The sequence below is a fragment of the Mytilus trossulus genome, chromosome 9, assembly GCF_036588685.1.
Source record: "Mytilus trossulus isolate FHL-02 chromosome 9, PNRI_Mtr1.1.1.hap1, whole genome shotgun sequence".
Classification (NCBI taxonomy): domain Eukaryota; kingdom Metazoa; phylum Mollusca; class Bivalvia; order Mytilida; family Mytilidae; genus Mytilus; species Mytilus trossulus.
Window position 1 is genome coordinate 68,258,562 of NC_086381.1, and position 15,417 is coordinate 68,273,978.

Below are 15,417 nucleotides of genomic sequence, written 5' to 3' on the forward strand. Positions count from 1 at the left end.
CTCCTATATGAAAGTGCAAATATTCTTGAATCATTATTGAAAACGAGAATCTAAACAAAATGGCAGCGTTTACGTTACACTGGAAGCCCGTCGAGAGACGAGGAAATAAGGCAATGGAGATGAATAGAGTGCCATCAGTCGAAGACATCTCTTATAAATGGTCCTTTTCAGGGCCATCAATATTTTACAAAAAGATTGTACCTTTGTTGTACATTCGAAAAGTTCTAGAACACAAATGTAGAATCGATGAATATCCACAATTGACAACCATTAAAAGTTATTGCACTTCGGGCTGTGCCCTCAACGAAATAACCTTCTCGTGTTGACAATTTTGGATATTCACCTTTTCAACGGGCCATAATTGTATATTATGTAGTGAGACGTAAACATTTGTATTTACTGCTTCTTATTGTTATCTAATTGCTCGTTTCTGTGTGTTTTGCATTGTCGTTTGTTTGTTTTTTGTTTTTTGTTTTTTGTTGCACTTTAGTGTTTCTGTTGTTTCGCTCTTACATTTGATGTGTTCACCTCAGTTTTAGCGTGTAACCCGGATCTTTTCCCTCTCAATCGATTTATTACTTTCAAATAGCAGTAGACTTCTGTTGCCTTTATATATTCGTAAAACAATAATACATTTCGAAAAAAGGCAAAGAACTGTCAAGCTATTGAAAAGATATTTTAGATAGAATATAAATGCCTTTCTTACTGTTGAAACCTTACGATATAGTAAGTTAGAAATTCATATATCGGTCTTGTTCATGAACGAATCAAAAATATTCATTTCAACTCATTATTATACTCTCATTTTAAAATTGGTATTCTTAAATGGCATATTATGAGGGCAACAATATAGGCATGCATTAATCAAATAATTTCTGCCATCTGCCTTAATGACAATATGGAAACATTATTAGGTCATGAAAGAAAACCTCAGAGAGGCAGATGTTGATGTTCTTCGGCGTTCTTATATCGGTATTTGTATTATTAGGTCTCTAGATGACTTTAAAAGACTGATTTTTTTATATAAATATTGTGCATTTGGACTTCTTATAGGACAATTCCGTCATATGACTGTACGTATTACAAATGCGCCCTTTAGGATATTGTTTTTTTTTTGTTTCACGCAATCCTTATATTTGCACAAACATATTTGACAGGTAAAGCAGGTACATATACAAATAATTCGTGATAAATATGTTTATAGTATTTATAGTATTTTTCAAATATATTTCTAATTTTGAATAATATTATTTTCATATGAAATTCTAAAAATGAATATTAGATGATCATGAGGAATCCAGAAATCACTTGTGATGAGTGTGTACACAGTTTTGGTTACTGTATCTGAATCATTATCATATGAACATATTACTCTAACAAAAAGCAACTGTCATGCAAGTGGGAGATTGAGATAGATATAAAACCAGGTATAGCTGCTATTTTCATTCAAAAAAGGCTTACCAAGTTAGATATATGACAGTCGTTTTCCTTTTGTTCACTTAATTGATTAATAGATATAGGAAGATGTGGTGTGAGTGCCAATGAGACAACTCTCCATCCAAATAACAATTTAAAAAGTAAACCATTATAGGTTAAAGTACGGCCTTAACACGGAGCCTTGGCTCACACCGAACAACAAGCTATAAAGGGCCCCAAAATTACTAGTGTAAAACTATTCAGACGGGAAAACCAACGGTCTAATCTATATAAACAAAACGAGAAACGAGAAACACGTATATATTACATAAACAAACGACAACTACTGTACATCAGATTCCTGACTTAGGACAGGTGCAAACATTTGCAGCGGGATTAAACGTTTTAATGGATCCAAACCTTCTCCCTTTTTCTGAAACAATAGCATAACATCACAACATAGAAAAACATACGATAAAATATCAATTGGCAGACTTAAGTCTATCGTTTGAATTTGCCAATGTTTATGGACTTCCCCTGTTTTGAAAAATAAATTGCATATGTATACCAAAGAATATTAGAGAAAACTACTTTAAAATGATGGTTGTCTTTATTTTTTTCCTTGACTTGCCAGGTCACTTTTGTAATATTTGCTAATATGAACTAGATTAATTCAGACTACAGTTAGCTAATAATTCAAACCTACATGTATGTTCTGCAGGGGTTGGCTCAACTTTGGATTTTTACAGTTAGTTTGATTGCGATTGACATAATGGTTGTTTTAAGACATTAATAACTATCAATTAGCTATCTGAGAAGAAATTTGCAAAATTTTGTTTGAGGTAAAAAAAAAATGATCGAGATCTTAAAGGTTATATGCCTATCCTAACTTTCTATAATAAAGCAGAAAATGTATCAGACCGGTGTTATAAAATGAACACGTATCTGCTAGCCTTTTTGAACATTTACGTTTAGACATCCGTTTGTTTTATATTAAATACTCAGAATATTTAAAAATACTAATGGAATTCCATTAGCCCCAGCCTTCTTAATATATTCGTTAATGACCTAAGCCCAAGATCTAACACTAAAGAATGTAGACCTGCCAAATTACTACACTCTAAACTGGTTCACCTTCTTTTGCATATAACCTTCTCACTATGGCTGAAAGTAAGGAAGGCCTATACAATTGTCTTGATATTCTTATGTTTGTGATGATTGCCAACTCATTGGCAATCATACCACATCTTCTTTTTTTATATAACTAATCTTAAATATTAAAAAGACAAAAACTATGGTTATCCAACACCACACTAGGATAATTCACCCGTCTACCAAACCAAAAGATCACATAAAACTTAAAGATCACTGAACTAGTATACATATTTCTTTAGGTGTCAGATAAATGATTCCTCCAAGTGCGAGAATTTCTCGGTGCATTAAAGACCCATTGGTGACCTTCGGCTGTTGTCTGCTCTATGGTTGGGTTGTTGTCTCTTTGACACATTCACTGTTTCCATTCTCAATTTCATTTTATAGAATGTTACTGAATATATTTTTTTAGGTTGCTTATTAAAGTGTACTGATAACCTCAAACATAGTCTAGAAGAGCTGGCAAAGAAGGCCAGGAAAGTTTTATTTTCCCTTTGAACAAAGACAGCCTCTCTGGGCTCTTTGCATTTTTCGGTTTCAAAACATCTCTTTGATAAATTGATAGAGCCCATTTTGACTTACATCTCTGAAATGTTCTTAATCGATTATTTCTTTGTGTACCATAGCGAAAAGCACAGAGCAACTCAAAGAAATTGTGACATTGACTATCTCAATTTTATTGGTAAAACACCTTTTAAAAAAATACATCTTTTATTTTGTAAATACCTTCTTGGAACCAAGAAAACCTTATCAAAGATAGGAGTGCGATTGGAACTATGTAGACTGCCAGTTTATCACAATCCTATCTTTCTCATACCTTGCTAGACTACATATTGATAATATAAACTCTTTATTGAAAAATGAGTCTTTGAAAGCATTTTGTATCATTATCATTTAATTCAACTATTGGGTCAGGATTATCACAGTTGTTTTCCATCCGTTTAATGTGTTTGAGTTTTTTATTTTGACATTTGATCAAATACTTTCCGTTCTGATATGTCCGTGGTTTCACATGGTTTTATCTATGACTTTTCCAAATGACAGAATACACAAAAAACACAATATAAAGAAACGTGTTGAATCCATTTCTGTTCCTTTTTTTTTTATTAAAACTAAACATACAAACAATCAATTTAAAAAAATGTTAGCAATAGTAGGTATATTACAAACATGCTTATAATATTGAGATGCCTATGATTCTTATTCGATTTTAACGGTTCAATGGTAGATATGATTGAATTTTTTTTATTAAATTCATTTGTCATAACTCGGTCGTTTCCGTACCTCATAGAAGGGGAGTTGCGGAGTCACCCGAAGATTGCCGATTGAGTCAAAACTTATGAAATCTGACAAACGGAGCTATAATTTGCATGCATGTAATGGTCGTGCCATCGATATCCTTCTGATTTCTTTATTATAATAGTAACTTCATTAGGTTTAAGATCTGGTTGTTTTCCCTGCTTATTCCAGTTGAAATATCCAAGAGTTTCGCCATTGTTGTATCTCCATATATTTCCAGGGTCACGTTGGCCTTGAATCCTAAAACCACCGTCGTGTTTTTGTGCTGCAGTGTATTGAGTGGAATAAAAAAATGTATATTCATAAATTTACATTTGAAATTACATACAGATCTTACTTTAACTAAATCTAACATAAACAGCAGTACTTGTCCTTTTTCTAGATTTAGACATTTCAATTTATAAAGGGAAACTCTATACTAAAATGTGTGACAAAAAGACGATATTTCGTTACCTATTGTTAATTTTCCTTTTATAGACGCTATGTTCCTTTGGCTCCATCAAACGGTGTTTATATATCCCAACTCGTTCGTTATGACCGTGTGTGTACTGATGTCATAAATCTTAACGAACGTTATCAATACATCACTGGTAAAAAAAAAGTCATGGATTTGTTACCAAAAATTACTTAAAACGTTTACTAAATTCTTTCATAGATAGATTGATTAGAAATTGGCTGTACCTGTAGAAAACGATATTTCGCATCCTAAATTTTACGGTAATATGGTACTAAAAGCGCGGAAATCACTATGTGATCCGTGTAAACTCATCGAACCTTTTAAACAAACTGATTAGTAAAACTTATCTTACCAATGTTGTAATAAGATCTTTGAATATAGTTGACATAGGCACTAATATCGATTTTGTAATCAGCAAATTAAAACATAACTAAATTTGTATTCTTTTCAAACGGGATATATAGAGACACACCGACGTTCAATATTATCTATAGTTTAACTCTTACTATATCCTACTGTCTGGCGACACATTTATTTTGAGCATTGCACACGTCATGTCTTCAATGACTGCCAATGATGTTAAAATACTTAATCCCTGGGATGTGTTGTAGTTGATTTTAGTCGAAGTCATACATGTCGGCTTGATGCAAACTTCAAATGACGGGTGATTTCACCTAGTGGTAGGATTTAAAAAGCATGAGGATTTCAAAATAAAGAAGTGTAATCAAAAATCCAAATTGAAAATCTAATTTGATAATTCAATTTACTTAATGCACCTGTATAAAAATTAGAAAAAATATGATCACTGTAACATTAAAACGAAACGCCGATAAATACATGGTTCCAGGTTAGATTAATGAATTTAACTTGATACTATTTGCTCTCTTTGTCTTAGAATGAAATAGTAAAAAATCAATCTTAATACCCAATATGTGTTCCAGTGTATGTTGAATGAGTCCTCTGTTTACTTTAGCCAAATAACCGTTTAATGAAGCACAGTTTTTCACAGCATCCTGGTAGTTCAGTTTTTGTGGCACGTAACGATAGCAGAAACAAACTCCTTGAACATAGTCGAATCCAATGTGTGAAAGGCATTTCTGTTTTGTGATGCTACATTCTAACAACAAAGTAGAAATAAGAATCATGATAAGTATAGTCATTTTTGGTCATGACGTCATTTAGCCAATATTTGACATGACGTCATATACGTACACTAATAACTCAACAAATAGTAGTCAGGGAAACAGTTAGTCTTTTTTTGATTTTAGCCACTTTAATAAAAATACTTTTCTATTCGATCCTCTGATTTTAAAATGGTTAATATAATATTCATGTTGGAATAACTCAAACAATAGTGAATATGAACGTTTTCATTTCCCCTAACAGTTACGTTTTACATACTACATGGAAGCCCTGTCGGCAATGCATTGACAAAAACACTTATAACAATGATACTCTAAGGATGAATGTAGCAGACACATTCCCAAATTGACCCTGTAGTTTCAAAGAAGACTTTTGAAAACGTTAATGGACAATGTTTGCCATGTAATGAAAGTAACCCAAATAGACCATTAGTCAGGTGAGATAGAAAATTATGCTTTTAAACGAGCTTTGTACCGTGATGTCCTATAACAATCACTGCAATTCAACTTTTCAATATATCTCATTGTCTTAGTCAACTTAATGATAAAGGCCGCAATTATACTGATATTGTTAAGTGACATTATTTGGTAATTGCAGACAACAGTTCGCTGATATTATGATGTTGCTCGCTGTATGGTTACTCCAGCAATGATATGTTGTGGGCAAAACTGTATAAATGTATTGGTGCATATGTAAACTTTTTGTTCTGGTAACTTCCTTTGCAGTTTTAATCTCGAACCTATTTAAGATGAAAAACATATTTACATGTTCAATTGTTTTTGTTCTTAATTTATTCATATTTTACGTTTCATGCAAACTAAAGTTAAAGTCTTGCATCTCATGAATGTCGAACTTGTTAGAAGTTAAAACATCTGAGTATATTTTTGCCATAATTCGGTGTTTTGTATTTCACCAATTTCGTTGTCACAAGTCGCAAAGCAATTTTTATTTATTTCAAAAACGCATTGGACGAGTTTCAAAAGCGTTGCAAATTAACTTTTTTTTTCACATGAAAATGCCCCATTGAAATATAACTAACATGTTAAAGTCAATGAAAGTACTTACAAACATTTATCGATGGATGTTGATATATATTAACTATCAACGGGTTAAATAAGCTTCTTCAACGAGTTCGATAATCAATGACGAGCAATTATTTTAACGTGATTGATGCCTTTGAAAAAAAGATATTAAGTGAAAAATTGCATTGTAAGCAATTTTGCGCTTTTATTTCGTTAAGAAATTGTTAAAAAATAGTAGACCCATATTCTTACCTCTGATAAGGTAGTAATAGCTCCATCCAGCTTCTGTTAAACTTTGTTTTTTATCAATTTGAATGAAATCTTCGCCCCATAACTGGCATATATGTGTATTGTTGTTATAGGAATATGATCGACAATGTTCATTGTCAACACAAAGAATGTTACAGCTTATCACAGTTAAACCATGACGAGTGTTCAAATTTTGTTTTGTAATCTTCAAATCGGTAAAGCCGGTATTTTCTAAACCAATACCAGTTCGTATTAATATACAGTGTATGGACTGCTTGTAAATCAAGAGAGCAAAGAAAACGTCCAAAACTTTCATACTGCACTGTTAACTTTCAAAGGTTGCGGGGAATATGTACTGGTTCAATATAATCATAATTGTAACATTTTTATAAGGAGCATTGATTGGTTTTGTCTCTGTACCAACAATACTTTATTTGTATTCAATTTGACATCAGTGCCTTTATCATATTAGAAATCCGAAGAACATTTCTAAAAAACTAGGCAATCTAAAAAATAATAAGTAATGTATGTTTTTAGTTACGTCCAAATTTAATTATCTACAAGAGCCAACTTATAGGTATATTCTCTAATATCCTTTCCTTTTCCCTGCATTCTTTTCTTTGTAAGTTTATTCGCTGCTTGATCATATTAAGGGAAGATTTATACAAATTGATTTTAATTTAATAATCGGGAAAACTTATCAAACGAAAATCACCTCAGTAAATACAATATACTAGCTTTATAAAAATGTCCTGACGTTTTTTAATATTAAAAGTATTTATTGATTATGTCTCAAAATTGTCATTTCTAGAATAACCTTAACAAACCAAATTGTTCTAATTTGTTAAATTTTAAAACTGTGCATGCTTCCGCCAATAAGCGACAGGAATATATCGAGTAGCGGATGTCGATAATTTGTTTTTTTTTAATCAAACAGATGTCCAATATGTATGTAAATATTGTTCCTTCCGAAGCACCATAAACCATCTTCACTTTTCTATATAGTGTTATGATGATTTGTTTTTGTCTAATGTGGCCATATAACTTAAGCTTCGGCATTGAAGTAATCTCTTTAGGGTCTTTTTATATTCTTTTTTTTTTCAAGTACAAAGTCGCCTTGCTTCCCTTTCCATTATTATCAAATATGTTCATGATATTTAGTACTAAACTATTGGCGTGTAAACGGGTTTATCAGTATAACAATGCATTGCAATTTTGAACATGTTTTTTTTTATTTAATTCATAAGTCTGAAATTGCGTGAGAAATTACTTTTATAAATGGTTATCAACGTTATAAGTCACGGTACTTGTTGACACAACGGCGCGAACACAAAACGGGAATTTTTTTCTTATATTGTAACGTAAGATTTTATGAAGTGTCACTTGTATACTTCGGCATTCTATAGAATGATTACACTTATTAAAACATGCAACGTTTTGTTACAGAATTCACCTATTCCCCACAAGTGAGTGCCATGACCAGGATGCGACAAGATTTTACTCGATGTCTGATGCAGAAAACATAAACAGTAAAAAAGTGACGTTCCCGCGTTGTGTTCGCGTCGTATTCATAACAGTACTTTATTCTTACAACAAGACAAACATTTTATTGAAAATAAATTAGTGTTCGACAATTGACCTTAAAAATTGTACTCAAATTTAAACACCCCCCCCCCCCCCCCAAAAAAAAAACAACCTCTTATACATTTTTGGGTTATTTTCAATTTCCGCAATTGAAGGTTTGACAAAGTTAGTGATGATCATTTATTTATTTTTTTTAACTTTAACCAGTCTAAAATCAAATAATGACGATATAATACAAAATTGCTTTGCATCCCTTCTGCGTCAAAAATGTCATAGGCTCGACAAATATGTTCTATTTAATATATATTATGCCTCGCAATTGTTGTCAGCCAATCAAAATCACAGATTCTACTGAAACATAGAAAGATGTTACTAGTTTGTAGTTTAGTCAATAAAATAGTGGTGGACAGGGTCTATGAATTTATTGAATGTATGTGTTCTACACAAGAATGAATAGTGGTCAAATTTGATTAGAGTTTCAGTGGCTTGAATATAGATTTGACAAAACCTATGAGGAAAATTGCATTTATTTGTAAATTCTGCCAATTGATTCATGTTAATACCATATAGTAACCTCTTTTATTATTTACCTCCTTCTTATTATAATTATTGCAGTTATTCTACTATTTCGTTAATAACGCAACCAAAACCTAAATTTTTTATAGTCCAACGTGCTAGATGGACTCCAGAAACTAAAGAAAATAAACCCTTGATAACAGCCTGCGTTGATAATATCTATGTTACCCATTTGTAACATATAATTTACACGAAAAAGGGTTTATATACATTCCATAGTAACAATACAACTTTCTTGTCAGAAGCAGACGATTAGAATATACAACAATTGAGAAGACTTGTAATGTTTCAATATGTACTGAACAACATAGATATAATCAATATAGTACAACATTATATAAAGAAAAAAACCAACGCGATTTTGCTTAAAAAGGATTGTATTTCTATACGAAGTATGACAAGATATAGTAAAAATATACTTTACGGACGTAGTATTTAAGATAACGATACAAAATTAAGACGACTATGTGGTTGGAGTGTGCTCCGTAAATGAAGTATTCATACTACTAGTATTTTAGATTAAGGCCATGGTAACGGGTCAACTGTCTAAACACATCAATGAAAACGTCTTAAATGGCAAGTCCAAACCACCGTATCTGTAGGACGCCAAAATATTTATGACAAATGACGTCACATTGTTCAGATGCTAAATACGATGCATTTTTAAGCCAAAACATTTAAATGGAACTTATTTTGATATGTGGCATTAGAATGGAGATAACTGTATTGTTTTTTTTAGCTTGGCGTTCGTAAACCGTAGATTTTACCGTCGCAAATTTAGTTTACCTAGTGACGCGGAGCGGAGCTAGGTACACGGATATTTGAGACAGTAAAATCAAGTTAACAATACAATACAGTTATCTCCATTATAAAGCCACATATCAAAATAGGTTCCATTTACAATGTGGCGTCATATGTGGGGCCGGCCTATATTCTAGACGTATTTATAATTCTCGTACGCCTCAAAATGACTTCATTACAGACATAAAGGAGATTGTGAGGCTCAAAATGGAACTTTTTTGATTTTTTTTTTATAAGTTAGATACCCCAAAAATTCGGAATTCAAAATGGTGGCTTTCTAAGTTACTGACTGGTAGAAAGTGGAATTGAACCCCTCAAATATTTGTCAACGTTCACTGAGGTATGAGGATAAAAAGGTGATACAGGGATGCTGGTTGATAAAAACATGGAACTGAGGCTGGAAAGTGAGCTGTAACTTAAGAACTGATTTATCAACACTCGGGCATTTGGGGGAAAAACGAAACAAAAGGAGTGAAATAAGAATATAGATTACACATTTAATATAAAAAAAAATGGCTTCATTCACAAGTATGTTTATTTTCGCTTATGAGTCTTTTGTCTTCACCCAGAACGCAAATAACAATACCAAAAACTCATCAGGTACTCGCTAATAATAATTATGGCATATATAAACAAACATATATAATGTCTATCCCCTAACTGTAGCAATATTATAAATATACATATTCATGATTTTAGTATTGATACCCATACATACATGTAGCAACTCAGTTTCAGTCTAATCATACAAATCATATACTTATTTCTAAATACAACAGGAAAATTATTTATACATATAACAATATCAAAATGTAAGGTAAGTGTTCACTAGATAGAGTTAAAGAACGCCTTACTTTATAACAAGAAAATGCACCCTTTGGTCGATATATTATACAGTTTATTCGTTTGGTGACTTTGATCCACTTTTTCAGATTTACTTTTATGAGGAAAGCTCAAAGAAACAAATATGATAATCATGAATCTATAAAAACGGCCTCCAGCAATAAAAAAGCACCATACCGTAACGTCAGCTATTACATGATAATGTATGAGGACTACGAAGTGCACATAGAGTTGTGTTTCAACTTTTGTTATATTCATGTGAATTGACTCAATCTCTTGATAGAAAGTTTACTATTTCAATATTACCACCAACACAGGCCCAATTGAATGCCGTCTGTCCTTCCTTATCTGTTACGCTAATGTCAGCACCTTTCTCTACCAGCTGTTTTACTATTGAGATATGTCCTTTACCACATGCATTCATCAGAGGCGTTTGTCCAATATCATTAGGTGTATGTATATCACAACCTTTTTCTATCAGTAAATCTACTAAATCAATATTACCTCCGGAACAAGAACAACTAAATGCCGTATTTTCTTTCTTGTCGGTTATATAAATGTCAGCTCCTAACTGAATGAGATGGTTTACTACTGCCAAGTTCCCTTTACTACAAGCTTCCATTAGAGGTGTCCTCCTATCATTGTTAGGTTTAAGTATATCACAACCTTTTTCTATCAGTAGGTTTACTATATCAATGTTACCACCAGAACAGGACCAATAAAACAGCGTGTTTCCGTCATTGTCTGTAATGTGAATGTCAGCACCTATCTTAATAAGGCGTTTCACTAATATAAATTTTCCACTACCACAAGCTTCCATTAGAGGTGTCCTCCTATCATTGTTAGGTTTATGTAAATCACAACCTTTTTCTATCAGTAGGTTTACTATATCAATGTCACCACCAGAACAGGCCCAATAAAATGGTGTGTTCCCCTTCTTGTCTGTAATGTGAATGTCGGCACCTATCTTGATAAGGCGGTTCACTACTGCCAAGTTCCCTCTGCCACAAGCTTCTATTAGAGGTGTCCTCTTATCATTGTTAGGTTTATGTATATCACAACCTTTTTCTATCAGTAGGTTTACAATATCAATGTCACCACCAGAACAGGCCCAAGAAAACAGCGTGTTTCCTTCTTCGTCTGTTAAGGTAAGGTCAGCATCTTTCTCAATAAGACAGTCTACTACTGTCAGATGTCCTTCACCGCAAGCCCTCATAAGTGATGTCATCCCGTCATTGTTTCTGTTATGTATTTCACAACCTTTTTCTATCAGTAGGTTTACTATATCAATGTTACCACCAAAACAGGCCCAATAAAATGGTGTGTTTCTCTCAGTGTCTGTTATCTTAATGTCAGCACCTAGGTTTATAAGGCGGTTTACTACTGCCAAGTTCCCTCTACTACAAGCTTCCATTAGAGGTGTCCTCCTATCATTGTTAGGTTTATGTTTATCACAACCTTTTTCTATCAGAAGGTTTACTATATCAATGTCACCACCAGAACATGACCAATAAAATGGTGTGTGTCCTTCCGTATCAGTAATGTGTAGGTCTACATTTTTCTTTATGAGAAGATTTACTACTGCCAATTTTCCACTATCACAAGCTTTCATAAAAGGCGTCATCAATTTATTGTTTGGTTGGTGAATATCACAACCTTTTTCTATCAGTAGGTTTACTATATCAATGTCACCACCAGAACAGGCCCATGAAAACAGCGTGTCTCCGTCATTGTCTGTTAAGGTAAGGTCAGCATCTTTCTCAATAAGACTGTAGAATACTGTCAGATGTCCTTTTCCACAAGCCCTCATAAGTGATGTCAATCCATCATTGTTTCTGTTATGTATTTCACAACCTTTTTCTATCAGTAGGTTTACTATATCAATGTTACCACCAAAACAGGCCCAATAAAATGGTGTGTTTCTCTCAGTGTCTGTTATCTTAATGTCAGCACCTAGGTTTATAAGGCGGTTTACTACTGCCAAGTTCCCTCTACTACAAGCTTCCATTAGAGGTGTCCTCCTATCATTGTTAGGTTTATGTTTATCACAACCTTTTTCTATCAGAAGGTTTACTATATCAATGTCACCACCAGAACATGACCAATAAAATGGTGTGTGTCCTTCCGTATCAGTAATGTGTAGGTCTACATTTTTCTTTATGAGAAGATTTACTACTGCCAATTTTCCACTATCACAAGCTTTCATAAAAGGCGTCATCAATTTATTGTTTGGTTGGTGAATATCACAACCTTTTTCTATCAGTAGGTTTACTATATCAATGTCACCACCAGAACAGGCCCATGAAAACAGCGTGTTTCCGTCATTGTCTGTTAAGGTAAGGTCAGCATCTTTCTCAATAAGACTGTAGAATACTGTCAGATGTCCTTTTCCACAAGCCCTCATAAGAGATGTCATCCCCTCTTTGTTTCTGTTATGTATTTCACAACCTTTTTCTATCAGTAGATTTACTATATCAATGTTGCCACCAGCACATGCAAAATAAAATGGTGTGTTTCCTTCAATATCAGTAATGTTTATGTCGGAACCTTTCTTTATGAGAAGTTTGACTACTGCAAATTCTCCACTATCACAAGCTTCCATAAGAGGTGTTATCATGTCATTGCTACGTTGGTGTATATCGCAACCTTTTTCTATCAGTAGGTTTACTATACCAATGTTACCACCAAATGCTGACCAAATTAATGGCGTGCTTCCGTACTTGTCGATACAGTTAATGGAAGCACCTTCCTTGATTAGAAGGTTTACTACTGACAGATGTCCAAGAATACAAGCTTTCATAAGTGGTGTTTGTCTATTATTATTAGTTTTATTTATATCACATCCTTTTTGTAGCAATAAATTTATTACTTCAATGTTATCACCAGCACATGACCAATAGAATGGCGTGTTGCCTTCCTTATCTGTTATGTTAATATCAGCGCCTCTCTCGATAAGATGATTTACTATTGACAAATGTCCTTTAGAGCAAGCGTCCATAAGGGGTGTCTTTCCATTATTGTCAGGTTTATGTATATCACATATGTTGCCAGCTGACACTGGCGATATAAGTTGGTGTATTGGAAATCCGTCAATTGATAGTTTATGAGATCGATTATCTATTTGAAAATCTGTTGAATTATGATGATCCGATTCTCTTTTTTGGACGAATACGTGTTCTTTATACTTGGTATATTCGGTTAAAACAAGTTTGCCATTTTCTGCGTCACACATTCTTTTATTCATTCTACGTCTACCAATACCTGCAAAAAAGAGTTCAGATTCATATCCCTCGCTCTCCTGGTTGATCCAATTGATATTTCATAGTGTGTCTTTCTATGTTTTTTTATGTAATACTATTGTTTCAGAAAAGAGAAGAAAAGGTTTGGTGCCATTTACACGTTTAATCCCGCTTCAAACGTGTTTGCACCTGTCAGGAATCTGATGTACAGTAGTTGTCGTCTGTTTGTGTAGTTCATCCGTGTTTTTCGTGTCATGTTTTTATATAGATTTGACTGTTGGTTTTCTCGTTTGTCTGGTTTTACACTAGTTATTGTTGGGGCCTTTAATAGCTTGTTGTTCGGTGTGAGCCAATGCTCCGTGTTTAAGCCCGTGCCTTGGCATATAATGATTAACTTTTATAAATTGTTACTTGGATGAAAGGTTGTCTCGTTGGCACTAATATAACATTATCTTATATATTTTTGTATTACATGTTAACCAAAAAATTTATTGGGTGTTTTTAATTTTAGTCTTTGTGTCGTTGTTGTCATGGTACGGGTTATAATCTTCTCATATATTTTATTTTACTAAACGCCTAACAGGAGTGATTGTGCTTGATTTTGTTCTCATTTGTGCTATAATGAAGACATATTCCTTTAAATGTGTTTAATTGGGGTATAGAGCTCAAATGTCAGTAACTGCTAGTAGTCCTTTGTTTGTTTATGCATTATTGTCATTTTGATTAGATTATTTTGTTACCTTTTCTGTTATCGGCGTCTGTTTTGTTTTAAACTGAGTTTTACTGTGTATATTGATGTGTGTGTTTATTCTATACTGACTAGCTATATAGAGGCATAAGGAGAAGATTCAGATCTCACAAAATATGTTTAACCCCGCTGCATTTTTGCGCCAGTCCCAGGCCAGTAGCCTGTGACCTTTGTCAAATTTTTTATTTAAATTCATTTATTTGTTTGGAGTTTAGTTCGACGTCCATTTCACTGAACTAGTACACATTTTTTGTTATGTTTAAGCCCGCCTCTGGTTTCTGGATTTTCCCGCTGTGTGGAAGACCCAATGGTGATTTCAACTGGTTTCTGCTTATTGGTCGGTTTGTTGTCTGTTTGACACATTTCCCACTTGTATTATCAATTATATAACTATGTTATCTCCTTATTCGCTACGCAATTAGTTTGCCTTTTATATTTTTGATTCAAAGTTATTGGTGAGATTTTTGAAGGGAATATGCGTCTAGCGTACACAATATTACTTCAGGTTTCTATGACGAGCTGATTTGAGATGTAAAGAGAAGATATCAGCGACGTAATAATATGACAACAGAGCCACTAAATCTTATTTAGGACAGCCAATCGAAAAACTGTCTACGAGAGTGAAAACAAATGGTACGATCAACAGATAATATCGGAGAATGCCAATTTATAAAAATCTTGTCAACGTCTACATGAAATTATATGGTACTTAAAGTTATTCTTAAGCTAGCTCCTATTTCAAAATTACAAATCCTGATCTTATTCTTAAATGATTGTGATTGGGCACTGCATCGTTTATGCTAAGTTTTCGTATAACAACTATCCCATAACACTGCACCCCTTTTCCCACGAGAAACATTTGTTAATCATATGTGGAATTACTGGAGC

The 15,417-nt window shown here is 33.3% G+C and overlaps 1 protein-coding gene across 1 annotated transcript; it reads right to left on the reverse strand.

Moving 5' to 3' along the window:
- Window positions 1–10,810: 10,810 nt before the first annotated feature.
- On the reverse strand, window positions 10,811–13,786 carry LOC134684892 (ankyrin repeat domain-containing protein 17-like). Its single transcript, XM_063544208.1, has one exon. The coding sequence runs from the start codon at window positions 13,784–13,786 to the stop codon at window positions 10,811–10,813; it is 2,976 nt and encodes a 991-aa protein (XP_063400278.1).
- Window positions 13,787–15,417: the final 1,631 nt, after the last annotated feature.